At 36.9% G+C, this 22,020-nt stretch overlaps 1 protein-coding gene across 1 annotated transcript in view; it reads left to right on the forward strand.

Annotated features, from left to right (window-relative positions):
• Nucleotides 1-22,020, forward strand: part of LOC106874520 (neuronal acetylcholine receptor subunit alpha-5) — a 120,073-nt gene that overhangs the window by 80,802 nt on the left and 17,251 nt on the right. The window contains exon 5 of the mRNA XM_089362772.1: nt 16,656-16,734. Within this exon, the coding sequence (XP_089218898.1) occupies nt 16,656-16,734 (79 nt within the window). The remainder of the gene's footprint in view (nt 1-16,655; nt 16,735-22,020) is intronic.

Here is a 22,020-nt window from a genome sequence, read left to right on the forward strand (position 1 = left end):
CACACATACATACATACATATATATAAGCATATATAATACATGTGCATGTAGTTATATGTGCGTATTTAGTTATTGACGTACATATAATATATATACACATATATGTAATATATATACACATATATGTACGTATATATATACTTTAAGTTCTGAGTTCAAATTCTGCCGAGGTTGACATTGTCGTTCATCCTCTCAGGAACGATCATTTTAAGTACCAGTCAAGTATTGGGGTCAATTTAATTGATATCAGATCTTGTGCCAACTTTAGAAAGGATTATTAACGGGGCAAAGATGAGTTCTTAGAAGAACGTCCAGTATTCAATTCTTTTTAAGTCAGGTATATATTCTTATTTCTTTATTGCCCACAAGGGGCTAAACATAGAGGGGACAAACAAGTACAGACAAACGGATTAAGTCGATTACATCGACCCCAGTGCGTAACTGGTACTTAATTTATCGACCCCGAAAGGATGAAAAGCAAAGTCGACCTCGGCGGAATTTGAACTCAGAACGTAATGGCAGACGAAATACCGCTAAGCATTTCGCCCGGCGTGCTAACGTTTCTGTCAGGTATATATTCTGTCTGACTCGTGCCGAACGAACCGCTAAGTTACAGGGACATATCAGATATAATGCGCGTGCAACATAGAAGATTGTGGTAGTGTGGACATGTGATGTGTATACAGGATAATAGTTCGGTGAAGAAATGTCAAAGAAATTAAGAGAAAGGATTCTGAAGAAGAGGAAAACCGAAAAATACGTGTGGAGATGTGTTAAAGGCTGATTTCAGAATACCCACAGAGAGCCTCTCAGGATGCTTTCTGCCTTCTCTCTCTCTCTCGCTCTCTCTCTCTCGCTCTCTCTCTCTCTCTATCTCTCTCTCTGTGTCTCTCTTACTTTCTAACCATCTTTAGCCATCTCTAACTCACTTTCCTCTTTTCTGTCTTCTTCAATCTCAGCGACACACCAACAATCCGTAATAATGATATTGGAATCAGAAAAATCTCCCATCATCTCACAGTGCAGTTTTACTCCCACTCACAGAGACATTAAAAATCCCACCCACGTTTTATTCTATACAGTTGCTATGGCGACAAGATTTGGCTTAGCAGTAGACTTAATATTTTAAACCATTATAGAACTGAATGGTTTTAAAAACAATATCGTAAGTTAACTAATAAGTCGCCGAGCTCATTAGCGTGTTTGGTAAGTAATCAGTCATTCGCGGTTCGATTTCCGGCTGTAGTCATAACAAATTCACTACTTTTCGTTTTCTAATTTCGGAAACGTATGAACATCACACATTCCATAGGTTCAACGCAGTAGATCACATGCTCATACATGTATGCGTACGTTTGTATGCATGCATGTATGTATGGATGGATGGATGGATGGATGGATCCCTTTCATCTCTCACTGATTGCAGTCAATGGTCTATGGCCATGCTGGGGCACTACCTCGAAGTATTCAGTCTGCACAAATCGTCCAGTATTCAATTCTTCTTAAGTCAGGTACAATATTTTGTCTGACTCTCGTGCCGAACCGCTAAGTTACAGGAACATATACAAACCAATCAGTCGTAGAAGGTAAACAAACACGCATATACATGTGTGTGTGTGTGTGTGTGTGTGCGCGCGCGCTTGGCTTTCACACAGATTCCGTCAACCAATTTCACTCACAAGGCATGGATCGGCCCAGGGCTACAATAGCAAATACTTACTCGAAGTGTCACTGCAGTGAAACTGAACCTCAAACCACAAGACTGCAAAGCGAGCTTCTTCATTATACAACCATGCGTGCGCCTACATGAAAAAATACTTTTAAAAATAAAAGTACTGTATATAATAACACATGCAGACACGAATGCGCACTCACACACAAACATAAATACACATGCACATAAATACATACATACATACACACACACACACATATATATATATATATATATATATATATATACATATCTCTTTCTCACTCCTCAATATATATATATATATATATATATATATATATATATATATAATTATAAACATTTATAATTATAAATATATAGGGATTGACAGTAACCTGCTTCTCCAACATACTGAGAATTCAGAAATAGCAGTCAAAGAACTACTGATTTCAAAACTACAAATTATTACTCCAGATTGATAGCGATATTTTTGAATTCTCAGTATGTTGGAGAAGCAGGTTACTGTCAATCCCTATATATTTATAATTATAAATGTTTTTTACCGAAGAAGGTTTTTTCATACTGAGCTACCCGGCAAAATTGTTGATTATTAATTTTATTACTAATTGACGATTCCCTGCCCTGCATATCTATATTTTAATAATGACTCTAAGGTGGATAGTTTAACCACAGGAATTCGTACGAGTCTCTTTCCTGTGCGGGACTATTTCTGATACACACTGAATTGAAATTCATTAGGGCGAGGGATTTTGAACTTACTGGCCGATAAATTTCTTAACGTCTTCCTCACGTGGTATTGATGTTCACATGGTCAAAATTAACGTGAGTTATTTAGACATTAACAAATTTATTAGAATATTTAGCTGAAGATCAGAATAGAGTATTTTACTCTTAACTGTGAAACAATTGTACTAAATTAACTAAAGGCAAGTGTTTTTTACTCTTCTCTACTGTTTTTTGTTCTGTGTGTATCAAAAATATCGCTATCAATCTGGAGTAATAATTTGTAGTTTTGAAATCAGTAGTTCTTTGACTGCTATTTCTGAATTCTCAGTATGTTGGAGAAGCAGGTTACTGTCAATCCCTATATATTTATAATTATAAATGTTTTTTACCGAAGAAGGTTTTTTTCATACTGAGCTACCCGGCAAAATTGTTGATTATTAATTTTATTACTAATTGACGATTCCCTGCCCTGCATATATATATATATATATATATATATATATATATATATATATATATATACATATACATATCTCTTTCTCACTCCTCAATATATATATATATATATTTTTTTTTTTTTTAAGTTTCAGCTTAGAGCTGCGGCCATGCTGATGCACCACCATGTTGCTACACTGTTATTACAGGGAGCCTCTTACAATATGTGGCACTTGGTGAAGAATGGAGTTTGATTTAGTAACCCTCATTTGCACCTCCTGCCGCGAGGTAGGTTCATCTGGGACTCTCGATAGGAAGAGGTCTAGCTTTGATTTAAAAACTCCTACATCTACTTTGTGCAGATTCTTCAGGCTCTTTGGGAGAATACTAAAAAGCTGTGGGCCCCTGAATCCCAAGCTGTTGCAGTAACTGGTCCTGAAGCGCGATGGTATTTGCTGGGATCTTTGGCACTATGCAGTGTCGTCCCGTTCTGGCATTGGTGTAGCTTTCAATGCCAAAATTTGGCACAATTCCTTCCAGGATCTTCCAGATGTATATTACTGCATACCTCTCCCGCCTTCTCTCCAGGGAGTAGAGTCTTAGCTGTTTCAGCCTTTCCAGTAGCTGAGCAGTTGCAAAGAGACAATCTTCTTTGTGAATCTCCTTTGGATTGCTTCAAGGTCTGCTGTTAATTTCAGACTGGTGGGTGACCACAGCTGTGAGCAGTAATCCAGGCGGCTGAGGACGAATGTCCTCCAGAGGATCATCATGGTTTCCTTATCTCTGGTTCTGAATGTTCTCAGGATCCATCCAGCCAATCGTCTGCACTTTGTTGCCATTCTGGTAATGTGCACTTGGAAAGAGGTATCATCACTCATGTCGATACCCAGGTCTCTCACTGATTTAGGCTCTGGGATTGAAATTCCCTGTGGACCAGTGTACTCTGTAAGTTTCATATTCAGTTTTGGACGTTGGTAGCGCAGGGCTTGGAATTTTTCAGCATTAAACTGCATATTATTGTCCTCAGCCCATCTGTAAACTGAGTCCAATTCCTGCTGCAGGTGTGCAACATCACTGGAGTTCTGTATTTTCTGCGAGATTTTTGTATCGTCTGCGTAGCTTGCAAGAGTGGCTATCCGGGCACTTGAAGGCATATCTGAGAGAGCGACTTATATATATATATATATATATATATATATATATATATATATATATATATATATATATATATATATATATATATATATATATATTATAGTTTCAGCTTAGAGTCTCACTCCTCAATATATATATATATATATATATATATATATATATATATATATGGGAGAATATACAAATAATAACAACAGACGAGGACAGGTGGTGTAAATAACAAAAGTATATATTAGTATGACGCTCGGGAATACGGAAAGTCTTTGACGTTTCGAGCTACGCTCTTCAACAGAAAGAATACGGAGACAAGGAGAAAAACACGGAGAAAAAAAATTGAATAGTGTTCAGTCAACGGTCAATCATAATAATATATATATATATATATATAAATTGGAAACGTAAATGCATATATATATATATATATATATATATATATATATATATATATATATATATATATATATATATATATATATATATATATATATATATATATATATATATATTCAAGGCTTGAATATGGTACTTATGCGAAGGCACCCGAATTTCACATCCCAAAAGGATGGGTGATTAAAATCAAATAATAAGCAACACGGATTTCAAAAGTGATTGCAGTACGCACGTTTCATGCTACTTCAATTTATTTAAGTAATGTGAGCATTACCTTAAATGCAATATGAAGAGCAATCTTCAGCTGCACGAAAAAATGTAGAAAAAAAGTAGAAAAAAAGACATATTACAAATGTGGCAACATATTAAAACCAAGTGGGAGAGAGCAGAGGAAGAATATATAAGTCCATCTTGACATAGCAGGGTCTATCAGGCTAGATGGACTTATATATTCTTCCTCTGCTCTCTCCCACTTGGTTTTAATATGTTGCCACATTTGTAATATGTCTTTTTTTCTACTTTTTTTCTACATTTTTTCGTGCAGCTGAAGATTGCTCTTCATATTGCATTTAAGGTAATGCTCACATTACTTAAATAAATTGAAGTAGCATGAAACGTGCGTACTGCAATCACTTTTGAAATCCGTGTTGCTTATTATTTGATTATATATATATATATATATATATAAATGCATGTATGTATATTTGTATATATGTTCTCGTATGTGTGTGTGTATGTACACACGTGACGATATATGTATATGGGGTGTATGTAAAGAGTGGAAGGTATCACTGTGGAAGAGGAAAAGAAGAAAACAGATGAGCTGAAATACATGTCAGGAAGGAAAAGGGAACACGAAGGGAGGAACGGTGAATATGAAAGGATCAGAGAAGGGGGAGGGAAGTCGGAAGAGGGGAGGAAGAGGAGCAGGTTAGGAGAGGGGGGAGAAAGACTAACGGATACGAAAGAGAATGGCAGATGTATGTAGAGAGAGAAACATAAAGCGGAAAATGAGGAAGTAGAAAAAGATAGAGTAGAGTTAATGAAGATGAGAAAGAATGAATGAAATACAGAGGGGGGGGGGTGAAAGGAAAGAGAGAGAGAGAGAGAGAGAGAGAGAGAAGCCTGTGTGAAATAAAGAGATAGTTTGAGGAATAAAGGATGATTGAATGAAGATAGACAGACAGATAGATAGATAGATAGATAGATAGATAGATAGATAGATAGAGAGAGAGAGAGAGAGAGAGAGAGAGAGAGAGAGAGAGAGAAAGAGAGAGAGAGAGAAAGATAGATAGAGAGAGAGAGAAAGAGAGAGAGAGAGAGACAGGTAGATAGATAGATCGATAGACAGACAGACAGACAGACAGACAGACAGACAGAGACAGACAGACAGACAGACAGAGACAGACAGACAGAGACGGACAGATAGATAGATAGATAGATAGATAGATAGATAGATAGATAGATAACAAAGAGAGAGAGAGAGATTCAATGACCAATTTAGAAAAGGAAGTAGTGAGAGAGAGAGAGAGAGAGAGAGAGAGAGAGATGGAATATGAATGGAAAATGAGACGTAACTCGAGTGCGGGAGTGAGAAACGAGTAGGTCAAAGAGGAGAGAAAAGGAACGAGTGGGTGGGGAAGGGTAAGAACTCACATAATCAGTTTCCACACTGAATAATTGAACAAGGTGGGGTCTCTTGAAATTTCATAGCATTATGCATTAAAGGTCTCAACAAACATGAACCGGAGATGCTATTTAGGGAGCTGACCCTACATTAGCCGAGGTCAAAATGCATTTAACTTTGTTTCTCTATAAATGTATGTGTACAACATAAATATACACTTACACAAACAGGCGCGCGCATAGACGTACGCACACATACACTATAATATATACTATAATGTGCACCAGATGAAACCTGTAGCTTTTAGCCAGCACTGCTTGTATAAATTAAACTTCAGTTGTAACGTAATACTATGCAGCGTCAAAAGTGAAAGGCGCAAACGCATCTGTAATATACTAGTGTGTGTGTGTGTGTGTGTGTGTGTGTGTGTGTGACGTGTGTGTGTGAGTGCACGTGTTATTTCTTTTCCACTCACAAGAGGCTACACACAGAGGAGACAAACAAGGACAGACAAACGGATTAAGTCAATTATATCGACCCCAATGCGTAACTGGTACTTATTTAATCGACGCCGAAAGCATGAAAGGCAAAGTCGACCTCGGCGGAATTTGAACTCAGAACGTCAAGACAGACGAAATACTGCTAAGCATCTCGCCCGGCGTGCTAACGTTTCTTATTTCTTTACTGCCCACAAGGGGCCACACACAGAGAGGACAAACAAGGACAGACAAACGGACGAAGTCGATTATATCGACCCCAGTGCGTAACTGGTACTTAATTTATCGACCTCGAAAGCATGAAAGGCAAAGTCGACCTCGGCGGAATTTGAACTCAGAACGTAGCGGCCGACGAAATACTGCTAAGCATTTCGCCCGGCGTGCTAACGTTTCTGCCACTCGCACGTGCGTGAGCATGTGTGTGTATGCGCGTGTATGGGGGGGGGGGCACGTATGTGTGTGGGGGCACGTATGTGTGTGGGTACGTGTGTGTGTGGGCACGTGTGTGTGTGGGTACGTGTGTGTGTGGGCACGTGTGTGTGTGGGTACGTGTGTGTGTGGGCACGTGTGTGTGTGGGCACGTGTGCGTGTGAGCACGTGTGTGTGCACGTGTATATATATGTGTGTGTTCGTGTGTGCAAGCGTGCGTTTTTACGTCTGAGTGTGTGTGTATAAGTTTGTACATGTGTGTGTGTGTGTGTGTCAGTGTGTATATGTGTGTACACCTGTGTGCCTGAGTGTGCGTGTATATATGTATGTCTGTGTGTGCGTGTATGTATGCGTGCATGCGTGCGTTTATGTCTGAGTGTGTGTATATGTGTGTACATGTGTGTGTCTCTGAATGTATACATATATGTGTGTGTATGATGTGTATGTGCGTGCGTGCGTGCGTGAGTGCGTGCGTGTTTGAGAGTGTGTATATGTGTGTACATGTGCCTGAGTGTGTATGTATGTATATATGTGTGTATACGTGTGTGTGCGTGCGTGTTTATGTCTGAGTTGTGTATGTGTGTACATGTGTGTATCTCTGAATGTGTGTGTGTGCACGGGCGCGTGTGTGTGAAAGCACTGCGTGTATTAAGGCGCATGGCCTAGTGGTTAGGGTGTTGCACTCAAGATTGTAAGATCGTGGTTTCGATTCCCAGACCGGTACACTTCATTTCATGTCGATTCAGTCCACTGAGCTGTGAGTGAGTAGACCCTGTGATGGACTGGCGTTCTGTTCAGAGAAATGTTTGCCATCCCACCTTGCCAAACGGGATGGCATCATTTGAAAGCTATAACAATGTAAAGAATTTCATTTTTACCATGCCTTATTCTGGTCGATACAATGAGATATGTATATATATATATATGTATATATATATATATATATATATATATATATATATATATATATATATATATATATATATATATATATATATATACATGTGCGTGTGTGTGCGTGTATGTATATATATATGCGCGCGCGTATGTGTGCATGTGTATGTACGCATGTATGTATTATGCATGTAAGCATGTATGTATGTATGTATTATGTATGTATGTATGTATATCTGCATGCATCGATGTATGTAGGTATGTATGTGTGCACGCGCATATATTTTATTGTCAGGTCGCTAGAGAACATTATTGGCAACCCCACCAAGTAAGTTTGGGGCAGGAGTATTTCGAACAAAAAGCAGATAAACCAAGAGGAATCAATGGCTATTCAATAATGGGTGCTACTTTGGCGTGTGATCTACAGCTTAAAGGGCGATTATTCGCGTCTGCCAAAGTTACTGGATTGAAATCGTGAAACACTCGAACCCATAATTCAAAGAGAAGTTTCAGAAAACTCAGTTATTCATTCCGACGAATGGCCAGCATACTCCTGTCTAAATCGTCTAAATTTCTGCCATTCTGCTGTCAACCACCAAAGACATTGTGTTCATCCAAACACTGGAACCAATACTCAAGCAATTGAAAGAACCAGGTTGGATTCGAAAATTCGTATTTTGAAAGAAATGAGGAGTGAACCAAAGAACCTTCCAATCTCACCATAATTATTTTTGTTAGCTACAGATGAGGAAGAGTGCTGAAGACGTATTTCTTGCGCTTCTAGCAGATGTTCACTCAATTCATCGATAAAATTATTCAAATTTGTATTTCATCTTTATTATGAAATTGCTATACTCTCTTTACTCTTTACTCTTTACTCTTTTTACTTGTTTCAGTCATTTGACTCCGGCCATGCTAGAGCACCACCTCTAGTCGAGCAAATCGACCCCAGGACTTATTCTTTGTAAGCCTAGTACTTATTCTATCGGTCTGTTTTGCCGAACCGCTAAGTTACGAGGACGTAAACACACCACCATCGGTTGTCAAGCGATGTTGGGGGGACAAACACAGACCGCACAAACACTCACACACACACACACACACACACACATATAAATATATACGACGGGCTTCTTTCAGTTTCCGTCTACCAAATCCACTCACAAGGCTTTGGTCGGCCCGAGGTTATAGTAGAAGACACTTGCTCAAGGTGCCACGCAGTGGGATTGAACCCGGAACCATGTGGTTGGTAAGCAAGCTACTTACCACACAGCCACTCCCGCGCCTCTTCAAATTTTTTATAAATTTCTTTGTACACACTTGTAAATATATTTTTTTCAAAATTCTTACTATTTTAATAATAAAACCATGTTTCATTTATCTTAGTAAATAATAATAAGAAACCAAAAATAAGCAATATAATAATTAAAATATGCGCGTAGATCACACAAGTTTGACAGCCGCGAGTTTTGCAACGTAAAGTTGGGGAAATTTCACCTTTTTTCCCCTTCTCTTCGAGCTGCCTTCGTTTCTCCACCACAACGATGACATGGTGCAACTTTTTCTTCATCATCTAAAAGGCCATTTCTTTGTAAAAATGCAATTGTCTTCGTCTCGTCGCTGAACGCATTATAAAAACTTTTACCCAACATCTTTTTAGAAATTGGAAAGTAAACTAAAAAATAACCTAAAGTAATCGCCCTTTATGTCGTAGATCACACGCCAAAGTGGCACCCAATAATTTTTACATATTCACGTTAAGCTGTATGTATATTTAATAACATGTTTTCGTTTCATTCAAATGAGGTGTGGAAGGAATAAATAACCTCCCTCTCTTCACTTTCGAAGTTAACGACACCAGACCTCAAGGAGCAACTGATGAAGATGGCAACATATTATTATACTGGGATAGAAACCCTGATGCCATGGGGAAAATATTGAATGTACGAAGACATCGTGATTGCGAAACTTGTAAACTATTTGTCCATGTTACATCCACCAGATAACTCATAATGAGTCATAAAAAAGTATCATAATGAGTACAGTTCACCCCAAATACATACATACACACATACATACACACACACACATACATACATACACCGAAGATATCACCTACATCATAAGCAGTTGTCTGAAAATCTACCGATGAGACCTGATGTGGTAGCTAGGACACTCTATAGGACACACAAAAAATCAATATTCAAAGTAATCGAACATAAACAATGAAATGGGTTATTTCCCTTAAGTGTTTAAAAAATATTGAACAGGTGCTATGGATTATTTCCCTTGGGTGTTTAAAAAATCGTTATACGAGGCAGATATAAAAGTCCCTTCCAGGGGTCGTATTATCAATTTTTTCAACAATCTATGTCACGAGGTCTCCAGACAAGTTTCATCAAAATCAATAAAACGATGTAGGAGGAGTTAACTAACAACGCCACAAACAAACACACACCGATTTTCCACATATGTAGTAGATATATATATATATATATATACAAATGCATATACAGACATATATAAATGTATGTATTTATATATACATATAGAGAGAGCGAGATAAAAGGGGAAAGAGGGAGATAGATAGAGAGATAGATAGATAGATAGATAGATAGATAGATAGATAGATAGATAGATAGATAGATAGATAGATAGATAGATAGATTGTATATAATCCCACACACTATCACACACACACAAGCCTATATACACGTCAATGTATACTTTCTACTGTGTGTCATTATAAAGCTTTCTTATTTCGTTATTTACTGACAGTTTCAATAAAATTTATGACAAAATCTTAGTAACTCTTGTAACATATATTTGTCTAAATCCCTTGTGATCAAGAACTGACTTTTTAACAGCCTCGTGACAGAAATGACATTCATATATTTTGGAAAATTGTTGTTTGACTACTGTAATTTGACAGAGATATATGTAGCATGCAGGAATTCTATTTTATGAGTCATTAAATTCGGCGACGCTATCATAAATTTTTAAAATATATGAATTTTGGAGATGTATTTGCCTGTGTTGAAATTAAAACAATTACAGCGTTGAAGATGTGTATAAGCCATTGAAATACACACGAAGACTTAACTTCACTTCAACATTTATTATTTAGTAGCAAAATTTTCGTCGCACCAACAGCAACTTGGTCACTGAGACGAGTCCACTGCAGCTGGTTTTAGGCAAGGTTGGAGGTTATAAATATATGTTGTATTTTTTTCATCTATATAGGTCAGTTATTCTAGTTGTCATCGCCTGGTGCTCATAGTCAGTTTAAGTATTTGGTTGTAACCCGTATACTTTCTCTTCCGTTCTCTAAGTTAATGGGGATTCTTTTGGCGTTGTCTAGTACAAGTCAGGAATTATTGACTTCAAAGAAAGGAAAGTGTCTTTAATTAAAGGAGAGAAACAATAAGGAGAAAAGTTGCCACAAAATGTATTTTAAATATGAAACAAGTTATTAAAAAAAAAAACTAATAGCAATATTTCAAATAATTAAGTCGGTGAGCTGGCACAACCGTTAGCACGCCAGGCCAAATGTTTACCTGTATTTCATTTGTCTTTACGTTCTGAGTTCAAATTCCACCAAAATCGACTTTTCCTTTTCATCTTTTTTAGGGTCGATAAAATAAGTACCAAGTAGAGCACTCAGGTCGATGTAATCGAGACTTACGCTCGTCCCGCAAGTTGCTGGCCATGTACCAAAATTTGAAACCAATGCTTCTAATAAGCGTTTGTAACACAGGTACCAGACCAGGAATTGATAAGGAGGTGTTAACCGATTAAACTGATCTCAATATTTGACTGATACTTTATTTTATTGACCTTGAGAGGATAAAAGGCAAAGTTCACCTGTGTGGTATTCGAAAGCAAAAAGACCCGAAATGAAGTCATTTTGTCTGGCTTTGATAACTCAGTCAAGCCACTGACCTTAATAATTACTAATTTAAGGAGTAAGCCAACAATTTAGGAAGTGATGTATCACATCGACTCATGGACTTGATTGATGCTTAATTTTATTGACTCTGGAAGAATGAAAGGCAAAGTTGCTCTCAGTGGAATTTCAACTCAGAATGTCACTATAACATGGCATTCTATTTGATGTTCAAATGCTTCTGTCAGCTCATCGCTTACAGCAATATTTCTCACAATAAAATAAGAAAGGAAAAATTAAGACTGTGACTGTCAATATTACCTAGAACCCAATGCGTTGTAGTCTAATTTTCATCAAGTGCTTGTTCCGTTATATTTAATAAAAATTTATTTCGAATACATTTTCGAATCCCCCCCTCCTCACGTCATACAAAATGGAACTATCAATCAAAGTAGTCAGATTTAATTAAAAGCACTGAGTTATATGTTTTATATTTACCCTGATGGTAAAACACAAGACATCGAGCACGAATGTATGACTTTATTAAAAGGTCATTTATCTAGTCGTGAATTTGCGTATATTTAATATCATCAACTGATACAAAATATATTTTATTTAACGCTGTTTTCCATAATAACTGAAATTTTGTGTAGGTTTTTATCCAAGAGATGTTACAGGCAATAATTACATTTTAGAAAAGTGTTCAATTTTAATTAACCTGAGAAAAGTCAGTGCAGTTTTATATTAAAAGATCATTTTATACCTCGTTCTGAATTTTAACCTTTAGATTTGTTAGTTCAGAAAGTTTTCACGAAATTCCTTTCGGCGCACACAATATATTCTATATGTGTAATGGAAAGTTATATAGAATAAAAATTATATATTACACCAGTTAATAGAAAAATACCCATATATCTTTTCTATTTACATCCACTGTTGAAGTAAAACATTTTTTTTTCTTACAATTCTAGATTAATCAATATACATAACACCTGAAGGAATTTTTTGTCTTTTCCGAAGATGCTTATCTATCTGTGACCTTCTACTACTTTAAACAGTAATGTATGCGTTAAGTCGTTCGGGAGGGAAGATTAGAATTTGGTTATGACAATCGTTGAGGGAGAGAGTACGTGAAAAAAAAAAAAAAAAGAGAGACACCGCTGGAGAATAAAGAAAAGAGAGAGGCAGCTGTAGATGTAAAATAGTGTGAGAGTGAATATATTAGTGAAAAAAAAAAGACTTGCAGTAAATTTATATTTCTGAATTATGCATGCGCACACTTCTATATATACACATGCATGCATACATACATACGTACGTATGTCTGTGTGTGTATGTATGTATATATCTAGATAGATAGATAGATAGATAGATAGATAGATAGATAGATAGATAGATCTATATATACATATATAGAGAGGTGGCACCGTTAATCGAAAAGTCAACTTCGTTAACCATTAATCCGTTAACCAAAAAGTTAACTTCGTTAATCCGTTAATTCTTTGAAAATACAAGGGCAGTTAACGTTAATCCGTTAATGTTAACTTTTATTGAAAAAGGCATAACTACATTTTAATACTCAATCGATTTTGTTGCCTCATAAATTCCAGAAAAATGGATACTTTTTAACGAAATTTTCACCAAATAATCGCTTATATCTTGTAGGTTGAAATTCTGTAAAGATTTGATGGAAAAAATGTTCCGAGGGGTTGGGGAGAGGAGTTTCGGAAAATTTATACAAATACCTTTCGCGACGGTGTAGATTACTATTACAAAGAAATTTGTAGGCAAAATTTTTGGAAGGGGGCGAGGGTTAGGAGATTCTGGAAAACGAAGTTTCGGAGTAGACGGCCCACATAAGTTGGAATTTCTCCGTTTCGACAGGGATTTTTTCCAATGTTTTTCAACCCAAGTTTTCAGAATGATGGGAGTCATCTTTTCACGAAAAAAAGAAAAAAATTTTTGAAATTTTTTTTTTACTCCCGCCACCCCCTCACCACCCCAGGCCGAAACGATTTCGGCAATTTTCTTTTTCACTATGCACTTAAAACCCGTGAGAGAAACATTTTTGGTTTCACAAAAAAATTGTTAATAATTTCAGAGGAAAATGCGTGATTTAAGGGAGATCTGGCTGTTGTTTCTAGCACATCCCAAAACCTGCCCCTTCGTTCCTTTCTCGCTCACACATTTATTGATATTTTTCAATATTTTTCTCCCCATAAATAAATTTACACACGTGTAGTCCCAACCGAGCGGGGCCGTGTTATGTGTGTGTGTGTGTAAGAAAAAAACACCTAAAAGCATCTTTAGTGTTCATATTAATCTGTCTTTGTTCACGTTATTTTGAATTACACGGGTTCAAGAGGAGTGTCCATAATATTTGCTTGTAACTTTATAAATTTTTTACATACAGATTTGAAATTTTGTCAGTGGGTGCTTTATATACCACTGGTTTATTGTTATGTAATTTTAGCTAATCTTGCTAAATTTGACTTTTATGGGAAGGTAAATTTAATTAACAGGTGTCAAAGCAATGACATTATGGATAAACACTAAAACTGAAATTCTTAATGCATATTTGATTTGTTACTAAAATTATCCCACATGGCAACCGACAAAAGTTATGCGGCTTTTCAAGAGGAGGTACTTAATTTGAATTAATTAAAATACAGGTATAATCGGTACAAGATTTTATTCTCTCAGTAAATATTTCGTACTTCGGTGTGAAATCATTTTTTCCACGGTTCTTTTCAGGTGCATTCAACGTATCTGACCTCCAAACCCGCTGCAAGCCACTTTTTTTCCAGAAAAGAAAGGTGGTAGGGGTGGTAGGGACCTCGAATTTTCCCACCAAAGGAGTTTTGTTTCGCGGGTATTTTTTCCTTTTCCAGGTTATTTTGCATGCTTTCGACGAATGTGACGTCGAAATCACGCGTAAACGGCTCCTTTTTCTAGAAAAGGAAAGATTTCACCGCTATTTCTAGCATGCCCTGCTACACGTAACAGCTATTTGCGTTCACACCGAAATATTTACCAACTTTTCTCCTTCCATTTGTTTTTTCCATTTTATGGAAGTCAATATTTTCTTTGTTGACATCCACCTCAGTTAATTTTGCTTTTCTCCCAGTTCTGTACTTTCTGGATGAAAAGCTCTCACATTATCTCAAAGCTACGAGAATTCACTAACGTGATTTGTTTATTTCCTTAAAAGATTTCGTAGGGGGATTCGATACAACGGGTTTTGGCAGGTTTAAGCACTAAAGGGTTAAAAAGTGCCAAAACTGTAAAATCAGCTTTTGGGAGTTTCTTTGTCCGATTTTAAATTCAGATTGCAAAGAGCTGGAATAAATACCATGAAGTATTCTGTTCAACACTCTAGCGAACCCGCCAATTCGCCGCTTTCAATTCAATTCAATGCTTATTATTATTTTTATTGAACGTTCCCACCAAACAAAACTTAGTTCACTTTTGAGGGTTAACTAGGAACAAAGGAACCAACACTCATGTCCTTGAACAAGCAGAGATGAAAATCACCGAGGGGTTGATCACTTACCATCAGCTATTTTGGTCATATACAAAGGATGGAACAACAGATGATATTCCAATGATCATCTTTTATTCTGGATTTGCAACAGGAAGATGCTATCGTGGATGACCATAACTGAGATTCAGGGATATCCTGAAGAGAGACCATCAGTCCAAAATCTACTGAGGATCCCGTGCACAGAATGTTTCGATCAAATATGTGTATCCACAATCACGTCCGATAAATTCTCCGTCATCAATTCACCATTTTTTTTTTCTTTTCTTCCAATAAAATAGTTTTTAACTATTAATGGTGTGATAACTATGGATATATTTTCTCAGTTAACTTTCCTTCGCGGTGAACTTTTCTCGCTATGAACCTTCTTCACGGTGAATTGATGCCGGTGAACTTCCTCTGCGGTGAATTGATAATCAACTACCGTCATCAGAAAGCTAAAGGTGAAAAAAAGACGAAACGCAAAAAGTCGAAGAAAAACTAACAACTTCTTGGATCGAATAAACCCACGACCACAATCCGATTACCAGAACAATGATTTTTCTGATTGTTACCTTCACTATTACGCATAAAAACATACTTTTTTTTTTAATATTTACATATACGTGGCTGTGTGGTAAGTAGCTTGCTTACCAACCACATGGTTCCAGGTTCAGTCCCACTGCGTGGCACCTTGGGCAAGTGTCTTCTACTATAGCCTCGGGCCGACCAAAGCCTTGTGAGTGGATTTGGTAGACGGAAACTGAAAGAAGCCCGTCGTATATATGTATATATATATATATGTATGTGTGTGTATATGTTTGTGTGTCTGAGTTTGTCCCCCCAACATCGTTTGACAACCGACGCTGGTGTGTTTACGTCCCCGTCACTTAGCGGTTCGGCAAAGAGAGACCGATAGAATAAGTACTAGGCCTACAAAAAATAAGTCCTGGGGTCGATTTGCTCAACTAAAGGCGGTGCCCCAGCATGGCCGCAGTCAAATGACTGAAACAAGTAAAAGAGTAAAAGAGTAAAAGAGTATACACTTACGTTTCGATCAGTTTGATTCTCGTCTTCTATTGATATTTCTGTGCTTTTTAGAACAAAAATATGAGAGGCTTTTCAACGCGAATACTGCCGTAATACGGCTTCTAACAATACATCCACGTTAAGGAGGGTATGAAGATTGCCATTCGATATTAATACTGCTTCCTTCACAAATATTTAAATCTAAATTAATGGTAATAAATGCTCTTGTACATTTTGCCCCTGACGCAGCTATACTGAAAATATTAATCATCGTTTAAATATTAGAAATCATGCTTTATATGGGTTTGATTTCTGTTCTACTTATCTGATTTTATCTTGTATATGATATATATTATTTCTTGATTTATAGAGCAAGGGAACCTGGATTCAAGCGGTCATTTGTCCGTATCATCGTATCACATGATGGAGTGGTATTGTGGATACCTGTGGTAAGTTTTTTTTCTCTACGAAACCTGTTGTTCTTTAGATTCTTTTACACCTTCTTCCTCACACATTAATCATGTATGTATGTATACACACAAACATACACACACACACACACATACATATATATATATATATATATATATATATATATATATATATATATATATATATATATATATATATATATATATATATATAATACACGAAGAAACGAATCCAAAGTAATCTTCCGTTCTTGTTGAGTCAAGAAGAAGAAGAAGAAGAAGAAGAGAGTAGTCACGTTTTGTTTAACTTATTCCTTTATTAATTTAATGGCGTTAGTGTTCGCGTATGTATATGCACTTTTTTGTTTAGCCAGAGAGGCAAGGACAGGGCCCGTGAACCTTCATTTTTGCAGGCCCTCTAAAATTGATGGGAGAAAGAGAGTAAGTTATTTCCAAACCGATGAACTGACCTGAATGCTTGCATTTAGTCAACAGTGTGAACTCGGCTAAAAGTCCTTTGTAACAAAGAGAGCTTTTAAATAGGGCGATGAATTCGGTCTACCACCAAAAGACTCACAACACAAAACCTCAGATAAATGTAACATGTCTCATCAACGTCACTTCGCAGCTTTGGACTGGCACTTCATTTTATCGACTACTAAAGTATAATAAGAAAAGTTGACCTCGGTGAAATTTGAACTCAGACCCTAAAAGGCCGCGTATTGGGATCGAACCTGGAGCTGTGTGGTAGTGAAAAGAACTTTTTAACTATATGGTCATGCCGATGTCTGTATGAATCTCTTAAGCACAACAATTCCCGCGCTTCTTTGTTAACGTGAAACAAGTACCTCATCATTTGTAAGCGCATAGCAATGCTCGAATCATCTATTAGCATAAAACGAATGTTGCATCACTTGTGAGCATAGTTTGTAAGCTGATTGAGTCGTTAGCGTGAAATCTGAACTGTTTTAGATGTCAGGAATGAAATGATATATGAGTACATCGAAATATACATAATGGTGTTGTTTGCCTTGAGATATTTTGTATGAAATTATGTATTATAAAAGCTTGTTGAATACACGTGTCTGTACATATGCATATACATGTATTACCAAACATTACTCTCATCTTCTTAACCGATGCAAAAGAGCAATAAACTTTGGCTGTTATTATTAGTAGTCGCTTCAAGGTCGTAAACTGGAAGAAATCTTTAGAATGTCGGGCAAAATCCATTGCGGTATTTCTTCTGGATCAGTACGTTCTGAGTTCAAATCCTGCCGAGGTCAAATTTGCAATTTATCTCTCTGGACTCAATAAAATAAAGTACTAATCAAGTACTGAAGTCAACTAACCTCTTCCTACAAAACTATTAGTCTTGTTCCTAAATTACAAATCATTTTAAGTGTAGTGGAATGGCAGAATATTTTCACGTTGGACAAAATGCCGTTGGGTATTCGATCTGACTTTTTACGTTCTAAGTTCAAATTTCGCCAAAATCAATTTTGCCTTTCATCCTTTCGGGTCCAATAAAAAAAAATACTAGTCACATAAGATCGACCATCTCTTTCTCTTAAAATTGTTGAACTTGTTCCAAAGGTTGAAGCAGTTAAAGTGACGAGCTGGCAGGATCGTTAACGCGTCGGGCAAAAATGCTTTTGCGGTATTTCTTCCGGCTCTTTCATTCTGAGATCAAATCCTGCCTGTGTCAGCTTTACCTTCTATCCTTTCGGGATCGATAGAATAAAATACCAGTCAAGTACTGGGATCGATGTAATCGATTGCTTCTAAAGTTGTGGACCTCGTGCCACAAGTTGATATTATTGCTATGATAATTACGTTGGCTGTTTAGAATTTGGTTAGTTTGCAACGCACAAGTTGTATCAACCGACATTCAAACAATTCCATAAAACCACAGTCCCTGCATTACTACTTCATCTATTGATCCTTAAGGGTGAAAATCAATGTTGACCTCAGCAGGAAGTGAACTCAGAACCTAAGGAGTTGGAATAAATAATACAAAGCATTTCATCCAACACCACCTGTTGGTCTTATTGTTGTTGTGGTGATGGTCATTGTCGTCATTGCTGTTGTGGTTATTGTTGTCACTAAACCCCTGGTTAGCCCTGAGACATTTTAATTATGATCTTCCCGTGTGATTTTTTTCCTAAATATAAAGAACCAAGAAACAAATTTTTCAATGCACTCCACTTTTTTTTTTTTTGAGTCATGTTACCGCAGTTGTACACGATGTACATATATATATATATATATATATATATATATATATATATATATTGTTGTTGTACTTGGGGATGGTCATATTGCCAGTTTAGCCAATAAAAACACACGCACTGTATATTTGGTGTTAATTTTTTTTTTTTCAGCTTTATATTACATTAATCTTAATCTTAATCTTATTTCGGCCAGAGTTCTTTCGTCACACTTCTGTGACCTCATCAGTGGTCCTTTGTTTCCTTCTTTCTTATGTGTGTCTCACCTTGCTAACTATCAGCCATTTTGTATTTTGTATTCCTATTGTATGTGTCTACGCATGCGTGTCCTTCAATGTGTCTGTGTCTTTTGTAAGTGCATGTGTGTATGGGGAGTGTCTGTATCACCTATATTCTCTGTTAATACGTGTTCATTTGTATTAGTTTTTATTTATTTATATGTTCATGTGTGTGTGTGTGTGTGTGTGTTTTTTTTTTTTTTTTTTTTTTAATGTGTTTAATTAAATAGGGAAGGCAAGCTCATGGTACAATAGCCACAAGTACCAAAGCGTCATGTTCGTCGACACCACCCCTAGAGGCGAACTGGCGTACCGCTTTAGAAGGGCCCTAGACAAACTTAAGCTAAGAATTAAGGTTGTTGAAAGGCCAGGCAACCCTATCAAATCCCTTATCAGTAGAACATACCCTTTCAGTAGAACCCCCTGCACTGATAGGAACTGTATCGTATGTAGATTTAGCCCACAAACGAACTGCAAAACCAGAAATGTGGTCTATAGTATAAGATGTACAGAGGGACGATGCAGAAATAAGACAACGACATATGTAGGCGAAACAGCAAGGAGTATAGGGGAGCGGGCAAACGAACATTGGAGGGAACTTAAGGAAGGGAAGAACTCATCAGTTCTGTACCAGCACGCTGAGCAAGAACATAGAGGCTCAATCAACAACATAGAAATTAAAATCTTATCTACACATAGCAGTGATGCAGCACTTAGACAAATTACTGAAGCTACACACATAATAGAAGGGAAACCTAGCCTGAATAGGAAACTAGAATGGAACACTAACATACGCCACTAACAAACCACAGCATGTGACAACATGTTACCCATAAACCAATAATAGGAACAAAGTATAATACAATACATAGATAAACAAATGGAATTAAATACTACATACGTTAACAAAATTTAATTAAACACATTAAAAAACACACACACACACACACACACACATGAACATATAAATAAATAAAAACTAATACAAATGAACACGTATTAACAGAGAATATAGGTGATACAGACACTCCCCATACACACATGCACTTACAAAAGACACAGACACATTGAAGGACACGCATGCGTAGACACATACAATAGGAATACAAAATACAAAATGGCTGATAGTTAGCAAGGTGAGACACACATAAGAAAGAAGGAAACAAAGGACCACTGATGAGGTCACAGAAGTGTGACGAAAGAACTCTGGCCGAAATAAGATTAAGATTAAGATTAATGTAATATAAAGCTGAAAAAAAAAAATTAACACCAAATATACAGTGCGTGTGTTTTTATTGTCTAAACTGGCAATATGACCATCCCCAAGTACAACAACATCTGTTTCAACACACGATTTCACATAAAAAATCTTGCAAAACAAATATATATATATAATATTAGGGACAAAATCCAAAATTACAGGTAAAAAACTCAATTAAAATCAATTTATAAAAAATTAAAATTAAATTGAGCCTTATAGATAAAGGATTTTCATCGATGAGTTCTTGAAAATTGGTTATTTTCCCTAAAACTATATATTTATATATATATATAAAGTATGATACATAGACGGCTATTTTAACTTAATATTGCTTCCCTTGCATATATAGGATATATATTCAGCCAGGTACCTAATTGCAACACGAGTGGATTTTCAATCACTGTTTCTCTACATTAGTAGCACAATATATATATATATATATATATATATATATATATATATATATATATATATATATATCGATAACACAAAGGAGAGGAAAACAAATGAATGTCTGTCAGAGACACGAAACCAGCCAAATCCGAGGATCTACTACTGAGGTTGTGGCAGAGATGTCAGAGCGGAGAGAAAACAGCACATGTGAGCAAGAGGCTGGAACGTGTTTTTACGAGTGACTTCATGCCAATCAATCGAATAGCTTTTCCTTAGTATTAGACTGAGATAGTGGAGGCGCAATGTCCCAGTGGTTAGGGCAGCGGACTCGCGGTCATAGGATCGCGGTTTCGATTCCCAGACCGGGCGTTGTGAATGTTTATTGAACGAAAACACCTAAAGCTCCACGAGGCTCCGGCAGGGGATGGTGGCGAACCCTGCTGTACTCTTCCACCACAACTTTCTCTCACTCTTACTTCCTGTTTCTGTTATACCTGTAATTCAAAGGGTCAGCCTTGTCACACTGTGTCACGCTGAATATCCCCGAGAACTACGTTAAGGGTACACGTGTCTGTGGAGTGCTCAGCCACTTGCACGTTAATTTCACGAGCAGGTTGTTCCGTTGATCGGATCAACTGGAACCCTCGGCGTCGTAAGCGACGGAGTGCCAACAAGTATTGGATTGAGACAGCTGCGTGTGTAGCAATAGCACTGAGCTGCTCTCCATTGTGAATTTCACCTGAGCCGTGCAGAAGGCAAAAACTGAAACCTTAGATTTCCAATCTCTCACGACAATCCAACTATCGACATTCTGAGAAAAATATAAACAATAGTGCCTAAAATTAGCAAGAATCCAAAAGTGTCTTCGTGAGATATCAGTAATTTCGAACTCCGTGAGAAGTGAGAAATTTAAGAATCAAGGATTTCACTACCTAACGGAGAGTATAGAAAGGTGAAGATGCTGTTAACCTGGCAGTCTGCATTTGAATAAATAAACTGTGGATGCTGCTGTAAAATGCTTGAAGTATCAGAGCATTGTAGTGATTCAGTGTCTGTTTCAGTCAAGATTGGAAACTTGTCAATATAGCCTCTTTGAGTATAAAAAGTGACTCGCGTTCTCTCTCTCTCTCTCTCTCTCTCT

Source organism: Octopus bimaculoides, chromosome 1 (genome assembly GCF_046866305.1).
Source record: "Octopus bimaculoides isolate indiv1 chromosome 1, ASM4686630v1, whole genome shotgun sequence".
In the NCBI taxonomy this organism is placed as follows: domain Eukaryota; kingdom Metazoa; phylum Mollusca; class Cephalopoda; order Octopoda; family Octopodidae; genus Octopus; species Octopus bimaculoides.